This window comes from Lontra canadensis, unplaced genomic scaffold (genome assembly GCF_010015895.1).
Source record: "Lontra canadensis isolate GAN:19392208 unplaced genomic scaffold, GSC_riverotter_1.0 scaffold90, whole genome shotgun sequence".
Classification (NCBI taxonomy): Eukaryota; Metazoa; Chordata; class Mammalia; order Carnivora; family Mustelidae; genus Lontra; species Lontra canadensis.
Window position 1 is genome coordinate 8,237,536 of NW_022631084.1, and position 12,950 is coordinate 8,250,485.

Genomic DNA, 12,950 nt, shown 5'->3' on the forward strand with positions numbered 1-12,950 from the left:
TAAATAGTTGAATCTGCAGGCTTGGTCAGGTTCTGTTTTCAGCAAGTCTACTTCCTAGATGGTGGTACATCCTTCCTTCTCTTCCTTTGGATGTTAGTAGCTACTGATGATCATTGGCTACCTCCATTAATACATCAGGAGTTTCAGAATGGTAATTTTCAAATTTTATCATTCCTTATTCATTTATTAGAGTGCTTCTATAAAAGTAAACATTCCCTCACTATTCTGTCACCTAGTGGTACAGTTAGTTTAAAAATAAAAAAGAAGGGGACACCTGGATGGCTCAGTGGGTTAAAACCTCTGCCTTCGGCTCAGGTCATGATGTCAGGGTCCTGGGATTGAGCCCCGAATCGGGCTCTCTGCACAGCGGGGAGCCTGCTTCTCCCCCACCCCCCACCTGCCTCTCTGCCTACTTGTGATCTCTCTGTCAAATAAATCTTTAAAAAAAAAAAAAAGAAAGAAAAGGCAGGAAAAAATACCTCTTTCCTATTTTTACCAGTTTAAAAACATAGTGAGTGACTTGGTTCCCTTGTGTCCTCACGTGACAAATTAGGTTTGCTTATTTGTTTTAGAATTAGGTACAGACTCATTTACTGTTAGTTTTGTGGCATTATGAGAGCAAGTAGAGGTAATTGCATTTGTTCAAACTGCCATCTTTCATTGGAAGTCATGTCATAATTTATATACCCAATTTTTATGGTTGGATATTTAAATGAATTCTGGGCTTTCACTTGTATATCCAATACTGTGAGATGACCATCCTTAAAAAAAAAACCAATCATTTTCAGGGTACAGTTTGAATTTTGAAAAACATATTCTTTTGCTAAACCACCACCTCAATCCAAATATAGAACATTTGCATCTCTACAGAAAGTTCCCTGATGCCCCTCTGCCCCAGCCTGGCCCCACATTTCCACGGACGGTCTGCCTGGCTCGTGGATTTCGTTTGCTATTCTGGAATTCCATGGAATCTCGCCATCTGTACTCTTTTGTGTCAGGTTCTTCTCATTCAGTGCATTTCGGAGATCCATGCCTGTGCAGCATATATCCTTTTTATTCATTCCTTCTTATTGCTGAGAAGTACATTATATGGGTACACTACAATTTGTTTATTCATCCTCCTATTGATGGACATATGAAACATTTCCAGATTGAACCCATGGTGAACAAAGCTGCTACACACATTTGTGTGCACATTCTCTGGACATCTGTTTTCATTTCTCTTGGGTAAATAGCTAAGAGTGGGACTACTGGATGAAATGGTAATTGCATGTTTAACATTGTCAGAAAGCTCCAGAGTGCTTGAGCAGTGTTTGAGCGGTCTGGTCATTCTGCTTCCTGGCCACACACGTCCGGGCGGTCTTCTCAATGTTGCTGTTGTAGTGGTGTGTGGCAGCAGCGTGCTGTGGTTTGCGTTTGCATTTGTGTCTGCTCAGTGTGTCTGTTTAAATCTTTTGCCCATTTTGCTAATGGGCTAATTATCTTACTGAGTTTAAGAGTCCTTTCACATTCTGGATTCAAGTCATTGGTCTCATATTTATTGTATTTTCTCCCAGTCTGTAGCTTTCCTTTTCTTCTTCTTATGACTATGCTTTTAAAGAGAAGTATTTCTTTTTTAACAAGCCCGCCTTTTCAATTTGTGTATGTGTGGATGTCCTAAGAAAAGCTTTGCCTACTGGAGTGGGTTGGCTAGGATCCCCCCCAAATCCACACCCACCTGGAATGCGGCCGTATTTGGAAATGGGGTTTTTGCAGATGTAATTAAGGTGAGGTCATGTAGGATTAAATTAAGGTGGACCCTAAATCCAGTAGTGTTCTTACAGAAAGAGGAGAGGACACAGAGAGACACCGCAGAAGGCCCTGGAGAGACAGAGAGAGAGGCAGAGGTGGGTGATGTCCTGCCACAGGCCACAGAGTGCCAGCAGCCAGCAGAAGGTGCAAGAGGTGGGGAAGGATTCTCCTCCAGGGCCTTCAAAGGGAGTGTGTCTTGGCTGACACTTTGGTCTTCTGGCTGCTAGAACTGTGAGAATAAATTCCTGTTGTTTTGAGCCACCCGGTGGTTAATTTGTTATGGCAGGCTGAGGAATGGAATACTCCTGCCCAGGGCCGCAAAGATTTTCTTTTTTCTTCCAGATATTTTGATTTCATTTCTACATTTTTAAGGGTTTTTTTTGTTTTGTTTTAAAGTTTTTATTTAAATTCCAGCTAGTTACCATGCGGTATAGTACGTTTCGGGTGTGCTGATTCAGCACTTCCAACAACATCCACTGCTCATCACAAGTGCATGCCCTAATCCCCGTCACCCGTTTCACCCATCCCCTGACACCCCCCACACACGTTTAGTCTTATCAGTTTTGAGTTTATTTTGGGTATGATGCGATGTAATTTTTCCCATATGGATATCCACTCTCCAGCATCATTTTTAGAAGAGGCTGTCTTTTCCCCCATTGAATTACCTTCCTTTTAAAAATCAAGTGACCATAAATATGTGGATCCATTTCTGAATACTCTTCTGTTATTACACTAATTTATAGGACTATCTTATGCTGATAGCATCCTCTTCCTTCTGTACCCTTATAATCAAGTCTTAAAATCAGGTAGTAGAAGTCCTCCAGCTCTGTTGTTCTTAAAAATCTGGCTCTGCTCAGTCCTTTGCATTTCCATATAAGTTGTAGAATCAGCTTGCCAGTTTCAACAACAAAAAGATATACTGAGTCTTCCAACCCATGGTATAGATCTTCATTGATTTAGATTTTCAGTTTCTTTCTGTATTGTTTAAAATTTTCAGAATACTGGGCTTGGGTGAGCTTTGTCAAATTTATGCCAAAATGTTTCCTATTTTTAATGCTAATAAAATGTTCTAATTTCATTTTTCAATTGTTTATCACTAGTGTCTAGAAATATGATTTTTAAAAAACCTGCAACCTGGCTGCCTGGGTGGCTCAGTTGGTTAAGCGTCTGCCTTCGGCTCATGTCATGATCCCAGGGTGCTGGGATTGAGTCCCACATCGGGCTCCCTGCTCTGCAGAGAGCCTGCTTCTCCCTCCCTGCCGCTCTGCCTACTTGTGCTATCTCTGTGTCAAATAAATACATAAAATCTTTAAAAAAAAAAAAAAACCTGCAGACTTGCTAAATTTACTTGTTACTTTTAGTAGCTTTATTATAGACTCTTTAGATTTTCTAACTACATGATCCATGATTACAGCTTTACTTCTTTCCAATCTTCCTGCCCTTTATTTCCTCTTAAGGCCTTATTGCACTGGATAGGGTTTCCAAAAAACTGTTGAGTGAAGGGTGGATTTTGGGGTGGGGGGGAAATGGCCACTCTTTCATCACTAAGCATGAGGTTAGGTGTAGGTTTTAGGTTTTTCATAGCTGCTTTTTATCTGGTTGGCAAGTTCCCTCTTACTGTTTGTTTGTGGAAGTTTTAATCATGTTGGATTTTGTTAAATGCTTTATCTGTGTCAATTCAGATGATCATTACAGTTTTTCTCTTTAGTTTTCTTAAAATGTTTTTGCTTTTACTATCAGGGTGATTCTGATCTTGTAAAAGAAGTTAGGAGGTATTTCTGTCTTCTGTTTCTTCCTTAAATGTTTAGTAGAATTCATCTAGAGTGAGCCTAGAACCTTTGTGGGAAGGTTTGTAGGAACCTAGAACCTTTGTGGGAAGGTTTTTAAGTCCAAAATCACTTTCTTTAATAGAGATCGTTAGGGATGTTTTTGAATGAGATTTGGTCCTTTCAGAAATTTATGTTCCATGACAGTTATTAAAATTATTCATAGCAGTCCTTTATTATCCTTTCAGTGTTTGTATGATCTGTAGTGAGGTCCTCTCTTTCCTAGTTTTGGTAGGTTCTTGCTTAGTTTGGCTGAAGTTTTATCAATTCATTGTTGTTGATGTTGTTGTTGTTGTTCCAAAGAACTAGCTTTTGGTTCATTGGTTATTCTGTTTGTTTTATAAACTTCATTGTTTTCTGCTCTTAGAGCCTTCCTTTAGTTTACCTTGGGTTTAATTCATTCTTTTTTTAAGGTGGAAACTTAGGTCAGTGACTTGAGACCTTCTTTTCCAATACAGACAAATACAAAGAGAATCACAACAAAACAATGCAAAACCAGTTCATGTATTGGGAATTAACACTGAATTTTTATTTTACCAATTTTCTGACATTTGCACTGTTGTTTTTCAAAGTTGTTTTCTACTATAGCTTTTTAAAATTGATAATATAAATAATACATGCTGTTGAAAAAATTCAAGTTCTATGGAAATGTGTTAGTTAGGATGGGCAATAAGAAATAATCACAAAATCCTTGCAGCTTAATATGACAGACTTTTCTCACTTACACCGTACATCCACTTTGAGTCATCAAGGCTTTGCTCCACACAGTCACTCAAGGACCCAGGTTAAAGGCTCCACCATCTCAAGCTGTACCACCTGGAACACATGGCCGCTCTATTCGCTGTGGCAGGAGAAGAGAACACTGAAGAGCCTTCTCCTCTGCAATTAAATGCTTGAACCTCATAACCCTTTGGCTGGATATACCCACATCATGGGCCCACCTAATTTTAAGGGTCAAGAAACTGAAATCTCCCTGTGGGCCTAGAAGCAGAGAAGTAGGTAGGAGTGAGCACTGTAATTCTATACTCCAGGAAAACGAGAGCACCTGTCATTCTACTCTGAGATAATCCTTACTTCCTGTCTTCCTTCCTGGCCTAGATGACCTTCCTTCCTCATGACCAGCCTTATATTTGGGGTTGGTGGGAATTACTGCTGTAATCTGACTGATCATTGATTCGTACTTTGTTGTGTTCTACCTTTGAAACTCTTATGTGATTTTTACCAGTATATGAATGAGACTTGGAAAAGGGCAAATCAAGAATTCTTTGCTAGCTTCCTTAACAACATGGAAATTTCAGGTTTCTTTGTAAAACCTTGCTTTAGAGTATCTCTGAAAGACAGGCAAGTAAGTGGTAACCATGGTTTTATCTAGGGAGGGAACTGAACTGGATAGTGAGGAGTTTGGGGGTAAAGGATGTTGAAAGAGCGGGCAGGATGAATTTTCACAGCATATAATTCTATAACTTGACTTTTATACCATGTAAATTGTATTAACCTATTTTAAAAAACAAGTTTTTTTGTATTTTCTTAACTTTCTATATTGAATTTCATTATACTATAAATGAATGAAAACATGTTTCTTTAAAAGTTGTCAGAATTGAGGGACACTTTGTTTTTTTAACTGAACTTTGACATATCAAGCAAGGACCATATATTTTTTTTAAACTTTTTTTTTTAAGATTTTACTTATTTATTTGACAGACAGACATCACAAGTAGGCAGAGAGGCAGGCAGAGAGAGAGAGAGGAAAGCAGGCTCCCTGCTGAGCAGAGAGCCCATTGTGGGGCTCCATCCAGGGACCCTGGGATCATGACCTGAGCTGAAGGCAGAGGCTTTAACCCACTGAGCCACCCAGGTGCCCCAAGCAAGGACCATATTTTGAAAAGTTTATGTACAATTACCTTTTGAAAGAATAAAATTACATTATACACATAGATTAGTTACAGTCCTTCGGGTGTCAATAATCAACACAGTCACTTTTATTTGGATGTCACCTTTTCAGAATTTTTTCACATACATAAATTGGGTCCCTTTCTTCATTTCCAGTTGTGAGTCAAACCATAATGTCACTTACTGAAGAATATGAGCTTTGAATTCAGACCTGAGCTTGAACTTCAGCTCCAACATTTATCAGTCATCTGCCCTCAGGAAATGTGCTTATTTACCCCTGCATCTGTTTCCTCATGTGGAAAAATATTTACCTTTTGGGGATTGTTGTAAAGGTTCAGGTATGTAAACCCCTGAACAAGGCTCAGTACGTGATTTCTACTGTAGGTTTTCTCCATTCATTGGGATCAGCGAATCTAGCTGCAGTACTAATTCTATTTCCTGTACAAGAGTAGACCAGAACGTTAACCCTGCTCCTCTTTAAATACTTGTGTTTAATGCAAACGGTTCTGTCAGACTTCTGAGACAGTGTAACACAACTCTTTGATTATAATAGTATGTATTTTTATTCTCAAACTCTCATAATGTAACACAGGACTTTGCAAAAGCTACGTGATGTGTGATACTACAGCTGGTACAGAGGAGACCTTCAGCTACCTGCTATTGAGCCGAACACCAAAGCAGCTTGTGAAATGTGAAAAATGCCCCCTGCTCACTAAATTTTTCCTTTTGGGAAAATATAGTAATTTTTCATTAAAAAAAAAAAAATGTTTCTTATGTTACATGCCACCAGTGTCAAAAAGTCCTGAAACCAAATAGTTTGAGAACACTGGTTTAGACTCTGAAGCCTAAGGGCAGAAACCGCAATGCCAGCAAGACTTGTTTAAATAGATGCGATGTGATATGTACCCATGTCTCGGGGCCTTTGGGGGCTTCCACCTAAATGTATCCCGTCTTCCTTTCCCTGGAAAAAAAGAATATAAGTAGTTAATTACTGGCTTTAATCCCCCAGAAAGTTAGTTTTTCTAAGCAGAGAGTTAGAGCCAGTTAGTTACACTGAATCCCACAGTGGCTGCTCTTAATGGTGGTTGTTTATGTTTTCTTTCACACAGAGCTTAGTCACATGGCATCTGGAATGCCACGTACCAAAATCAAGATCCCTAAAGGAAGTAAAACTGAGATTATCAGCTAAGAAGGACCTACTGGAGAAAGCAGAGTAAATAAAGCATTGAGTGTTGTCAGGAATTGTCTGTCTGTTTTAAAGATTTTATTTATTTGACAGAGAGAGACAGATTACAAGTAGGCGGGGTGGGGGGAGAGCACGGGAAGCAGGCTCCCTGCTGAGCAGAGAGCCAGATTCAGGGCTCGATCCCAGCACCCTGAGATCATGACCTGAGCTGAAGGCAGAGGCTTAACCCACTGAGCCCCCCAGGTACCCTATGTTTGTTTGTTTGTTAAAGATTTTATTTATTTACTTATTTGTCAGAGAGAGCACAGTGGCAGGCAGAGGCAGAAAGAGAAGCAGGCTCCCCACTCAGCAAGGATCCCGATGTGGGACTCGAACCCGGGATCCCGGGATCATGACCTGAGCTGAAGGCAGACGCTTAACTGACTGGGCCACTGAGCCACCGGGGCATCTAATTGGGGTTTTTGTTGTTGTTGATTTGAGAAAGAGTTCAAGTAGGGGGAGGGGCAAAAGGAGAGGGACAAGCAGAGTCCCTGCTGAGCTCAACATGGGGCCACAGGGCTCATTCAATCCCACAAACCTGAGATCATGCCCTGAGCCGAAATCAAGAGTCGGACGCTTAAGCGACTGAGCCACTCAGGTGCCCCTGGGCTTTCAATAGGAGCCTGGAGAAGGGATTAGTGAAAAGAAATCATGGTTTGTTTCCTGCTAATTCTTCTAAAGTGGCCAGATCATAAAGTAAGCCCAATGATGCCTTAAAAGGACTTCCACATTAACTATTCACGTTGTATACGAAACACACGAGTTGATTCATACATAGTTTAAAAAATCATTCAGGAAAAGAGCCATATCTTATAAATCTCTGGATCCCTGCAGTTAATATGAACATTTTTCAAGGGAAAATTCAGTACAGGTAGCCTATCAAAGGATATTTTTGTCTCGTCTCAGGAGGTTGTTTAAAGAACAAAATACTGGAATGTTGAGTACTTTCAGTGGACTATAGGGAAGTGTGGCATAAAATTGGTATCATGAAAAAGTTTTGATTGGTTCCCAGGATCACAATATTCAGGAGCCAGTGTAAAATGACTAGAGCCTTATGTTCCAATATCCTTCCTTTTGATGGCTCTTTACTGCTTCAAGTTGCATAGCTTCCCAAGGCTTTTCCCACCTCAGTTCTAGTTTCTTACAGCCTTCTGGTTCTCTTACACATTCCATTTCAAACTTGTCTTCATTCTTCCACTCCTTTTCTAAAGAGGTTCCTGACTGGTGTCTTGGTGGCTATAGCTGATCATCCTTCTCCCCAGTTACTTTCTTCATCCAGGGACAAGCCTGCTTTTCTGTCCTTGCAGTTGGCCCCTGAGAACCAGTGAGGAAATGGAAAACTCTGGAAATATCCCTTGATTGCTGACCACTTAAACAGGGATTCCTTAGCTTTATTTAATTTCGGATGAGTTACAAAGGATAAAATCATTTTATACAGATAATTCCCTTTTATCCTAAAGATATCTTTTTAGCTGGGTCTTTATAAATATGAACCTACTCTATTTACCTTCTTCACACCCCTTCTAAACCAATATTGGCTATTTAAAGCAGCCTGGTTTTTTTCTCGGCACAAGGAAGACTTCATTTATTTATTCCGTCTGGGCTTCCTTATCCAGACACCACGACTTATAAAAGCCAGTGGCATTTATCAAGATGGTAGCCATGAGTCGATGCCTTTTTACATCAAATCTGAATGGAACTTTTTGGAAAAGTGTCAACTATATATGAACTATATACCTACAAAAGCTAGTTTCATTGGTTCTTTTATAGTTATGAAAATAGGTATTAACTGATTTTTTATAACTCTTTACATATATACATATTTGTGTGTATAAATACATAATTTGTGTACCTTAGTAAGTCACCTTATGACATGGCAGATTTATAGCCGTGACAGTATTTAAAGGAAAAATTATTCATGATCCTTGTTAAAGAACAGTAAAGCAGACTTTAGACTTTACCCAGGACCTTTGTGCTAGGTGTAGGGACCATTGCAGTTGGGTAGAAAGATTGGGCTCAACTCTGAATACAATGAGGAATAGTGGGAATTTGCAGCCAAGGAACAAGGTGGAGGTTAGTGGGTAGAATATTATTGAGGAAACATCAGGGATAATAAGGGATTCTTGCTAAAGGCAGGACAGGGTGATAGGTCATCATTGGAAGATGGTGCAGGATAAGGAACCCGGTCAGATATTGAAGGACATCAGGTCCTGAGGATCAGAGTCTGGCTAACCTCTCTTAGCAGGATTCTTGCTAAAGTTGGACAAGGTAAAGATGAACACAGAAGCTCAAAAAATCAGTTGAACTCTCTTCTCAACATGGAAAGACTATCAAGTTAGAGTTCAGTCTGTCAAGAGAACTGATAGCCTTCCCTCACGCTAATCTTCTTTACCCTCAGGCATTATCCTCAACTACTTCCTTGAAATTATTTAAATCATCATTTATCTGGTTTTAGGCAAATTCAGTTTGTTTTACTTTTCAGACTTAATATTCCCTTACTTTTTTTCCTTGAAGTTTGAGAAATTTGGAGACACCTGTAACACTACATTAGTAATTCAATGTGTACTCTTGTTTTTTTTCTGTACGTGTATAATGTCTTAATAATTAGATGTTGCTATGTAATTTTGTGACCCGCAATTCACTTAGACATACTGTAGGAGTTTATATTTTTTACCATTTAACAAATTCATTAGGCTTAACATTTAACGAGTACAGAAGAGGAAGAAAGAAAACGGTCTTCCTCCTTAGAGTATATTGTAAGGATGCACCATGTATTATTTTTAACCCATCTCCAATTGTTGACATTTGTGAGTGGGTTCATTACTGTTCATTTCATTATTTATAAATAGTGGGTGGAACAGAAACAACTTTTGGTCAAACGTGTGATTTTTTAAATGATAAATTTCTTAAACTTCCTTCCATCTTTTTTTTTTTTTTCTTTAAAGTAATCTTTACCTCCAGCATGGGGCCCAAACTCACTACCCTGAAATCGAGTCGCAAGCTCTACCAACTGAGCCAGCCAGGTGCCTCTCCTTCCACCCTTTTTCCGATTTCTTCCTCTTTGACCTTTCTTTTTCATCATCTTTTCTTTTTTTTCTGCCTCCAAATGCCTTAGTCCCTCAAGCCTCAACTCCTGTTCCTTTGCCTTTACCTGGAAGTCCTTAATGTTCTTTAATCCATACTCAATCCCTATTCCTTCCCCCGGATTCCCTTGTCTATCCAGGTGCCATATTTGAAAGACCATGTCCCAAAGTGAATTTTCTTTCCTTTACCTATATCCCTAGTATTTTCAGCTTTACCATCTGCTTTCTATCTTGGAGTTTCAGAATGATGATCCTGCAGCAAAATGCTATCCTAAATTTCACTGACAAAAAGAAAGCTGGGTGGGTCTAGAGTCACAGTGAAACTGGGTTAACAGTCATCAGTAATTGTTAACTGAGTATTCCTCTCAGGCTGCTATTTTATCCTGAGTTTTGGTGCTGGTACATAAAAGTACTTTTCTATCTCTACAAGTTATTAAAACCCATACTTTTATAGAAGTGGTAATTTATATGTAACATTTTATTTATAGAGCGGAGAGGTCTGGGCCATGTGGATCTTAAAAAATGACCAAAGTGTACACATTAATTCTTTCTGATCATATTCTGTATTATGAGAAATATAAATTCCTATTTATATATTTATAATGGACCCTTGAACAACACAGGTTTGGAAGTGCAAAGTTCCACTGATATGCCGATTTTTTCCAATAAATACGGTACAGTGCTATACATGTATTTTCCTAATGGTTTTCCTAATATTTTCTTTTATCTAGCTTACTTTACTGTAAGAATACATCATATAACACGTGTACAAAATATATGTTAACTGACTTACTGGTAAGGCTTCCAGTCAACAGTAGGCTATTAGTAGTGAAGTTTTGTGGGAGTTAAGTTATATACAGATTTTTTACTGTACAGAGTATCAGCGCCTCTTACTGCTTCCTTGTTCAAGGATCAACTGTAATTATTTGAGAAATGATTGGATTAAATTAGTTCTTTGAGAATAAAGTTTTTGTTTTGTTTTGTTTTTAAAGATTTATTTGACAGAGAGAGAGACCAGGCACAAGCAAGGGGGGGGCAGAGGGAGAAGCACGCTCCCCACTGAGCAAGGAGCCTAATGTGGGACTTGATCCAGGACCCTGGGATCATGACCTGAGCCTAAGGCAGCCGCTTAACAGACTGAGCCAGCCAGGCGCCCTGAGAATAAAGCTTTAGTAAAATTAGACATGGCATCAGGTTTTCTTTTCATTTTTCCTTACAGGGATGGAAGCTAAAATGAAGCAGTGTTTTATCGTATGTACTTCAGCAGACCTTCTGCAGTTCAGCTAAAACCATGACTGCTCTTTCTTCAGAGAACTGCTCTTTTCAGTACCAGTTACATCAAGCAAATCAGCCTCTAGATGGTAACTGTCTGCTATTCTTGATTATACTTGGGAAAATATTACTGAATATCCTCACACTAGGAATGAGAAGAAAAATCAGCTATCAAAATTTTATGGAATATTTTTGCATTTCACTAGCATTCATCGATCTTTTACTTTTAGTAAACATTTCCATTATATTCTATTTCAGGGATTTTGTACTTTTAGGCATTAGGTTTACTAAATACCACATTTGCCTATTTACTCAAATTATTTCTTTCACTTACGGCTTTCTGCATTATCCAGTTTTCCTGATAGCTTGTATAGATTATTACCTGAATTTCTCTAAAACCACAAAGCTTGCATTTAAGTGTCAAAAACTATTTTATTTCTTTATAGTAATTTTAATTTGGATTTCAGTCCTTGCTTATGTTTTGGGAGATCCAGCTATCTACCAAAGCCTGAAGGCACAGAATGTTTATTCTTATCAGTGTCCTTTCTACATTAGCATTCAGAGTTACTGGCTGTCATTTTCCATGGTGGTGATTTTGTTCATGGCTTTTCTGACCTCTTGGTCAGAAGTTATTGCTTTGATACAGGCTGTTAGGATGACTTCCTATATGAATGAGACTATCCTGTATTTCCCCTTTCCATCCCATTGTGGTTATACTCTGAGCTCTAAAAAAACGCTCTTGCCCAAGTTCATTATCTGTTTTCTCGGTACCTGGTTACCATTTGTTCTACTTCAAGTAATTATCCTTTTACTTAAAGTACAGATTCCAGCGTATATTGAGATGAACATTCCGTGGTTGTACTTCATCAATAGTTTTATGATTGCTACAATTTATTGGTTTAATTGTCACAAGCTTAATTTAAGAGACATTGCATTACCTGTGGATCCATTCGTCAACTGGAAATGCTGCTTCATTCCACTTACAATTCATAATCTTGAGCAAATTGAAAAGCCTATATCAATAATAATTTGTTAATGTTGCCATGTTAAAACTGACAACTATAGTAAGAATCATAATTTTACAAACAGGAAAGGACAAAGACTGAACTGAGCTGAAGCTCCACTCCCCGGGCCCACCTTTCATACCTTTTCAGAATGTGTCTTTGGGGCTAAGGTAGTAAAAACCAAATAATTCCAAGAGAATTTTGTTATACCTATTCAGGAACACTGCATGTTACCAATATTAATTTAACACAAAAGTGAAATTAGTTAATACTTGGCCATACTGATTTCATGTCACCCGAAAAACTACTGGATGCAAACATGTTATGTAAATCTGAGATTCTCTGCCAATACTATACAAGTGTAAATAAACATTTTTATTGAATTCAAAGCAAGAAAATCAAGATCATTTTGTTAAAATTATTTGGTGTAAATATTCTTTTAACATAAAGGGAAGATCAGCTCAATTTAAATTTAGGTAATTTTCAAAAATATATCTCTGTTTTTAATACAGATAATCCTGGAAAAAAGTTTTTAGTTGCTCACCTTACAGAACTGGGAGTAGCGACTAGGTCTCTTTCCATGACATACCAGATTCATTTTCACTTGTAACTTGTATGTCACATACTTGCATGTCAAATCATAATCACCTGGGCAGTGTGTCCCACTGGAAAGTAGAGGAGGATTTCTTATCCTCAGCACTGCTCACCTTTTGGGTTGGGCGGTTCTGTGTTGTGGGAGACTGCCCGTGCACCGGAGGGCGTTCAGCACGCGCCCTCCCTCTGCCCAAGACACACCAACGAAAACGTCTCAGACACTGCCAAACCTCCCCTGGTGGGCAGAACTGCCAGAGTAAAACCA

At 38.8% G+C, this 12,950-nt stretch overlaps 1 protein-coding gene across 1 annotated transcript in view; it reads left to right on the forward strand.

Moving 5' to 3' along the window:
- Positions 1 to 12,493, forward strand: part of GPR160 (G protein-coupled receptor 160) — a 42,901-nt gene extending 30,408 nt beyond the window's left edge. Inside the window, exons 3-4 of the mRNA XM_032836150.1 lie at positions 6,617 to 6,720; positions 11,035 to 12,493. Of these exons, the coding sequence (XP_032692041.1) occupies positions 11,107 to 12,123 (1,017 nt within the window). The 5' untranslated portion in view covers positions 6,617 to 6,720; positions 11,035 to 11,106 and the 3' untranslated portion in view covers positions 12,124 to 12,493. The remainder of the gene's footprint in view (positions 1 to 6,616; positions 6,721 to 11,034) is intronic.
- Positions 12,494 to 12,950: the final 457 nt, after the last annotated feature.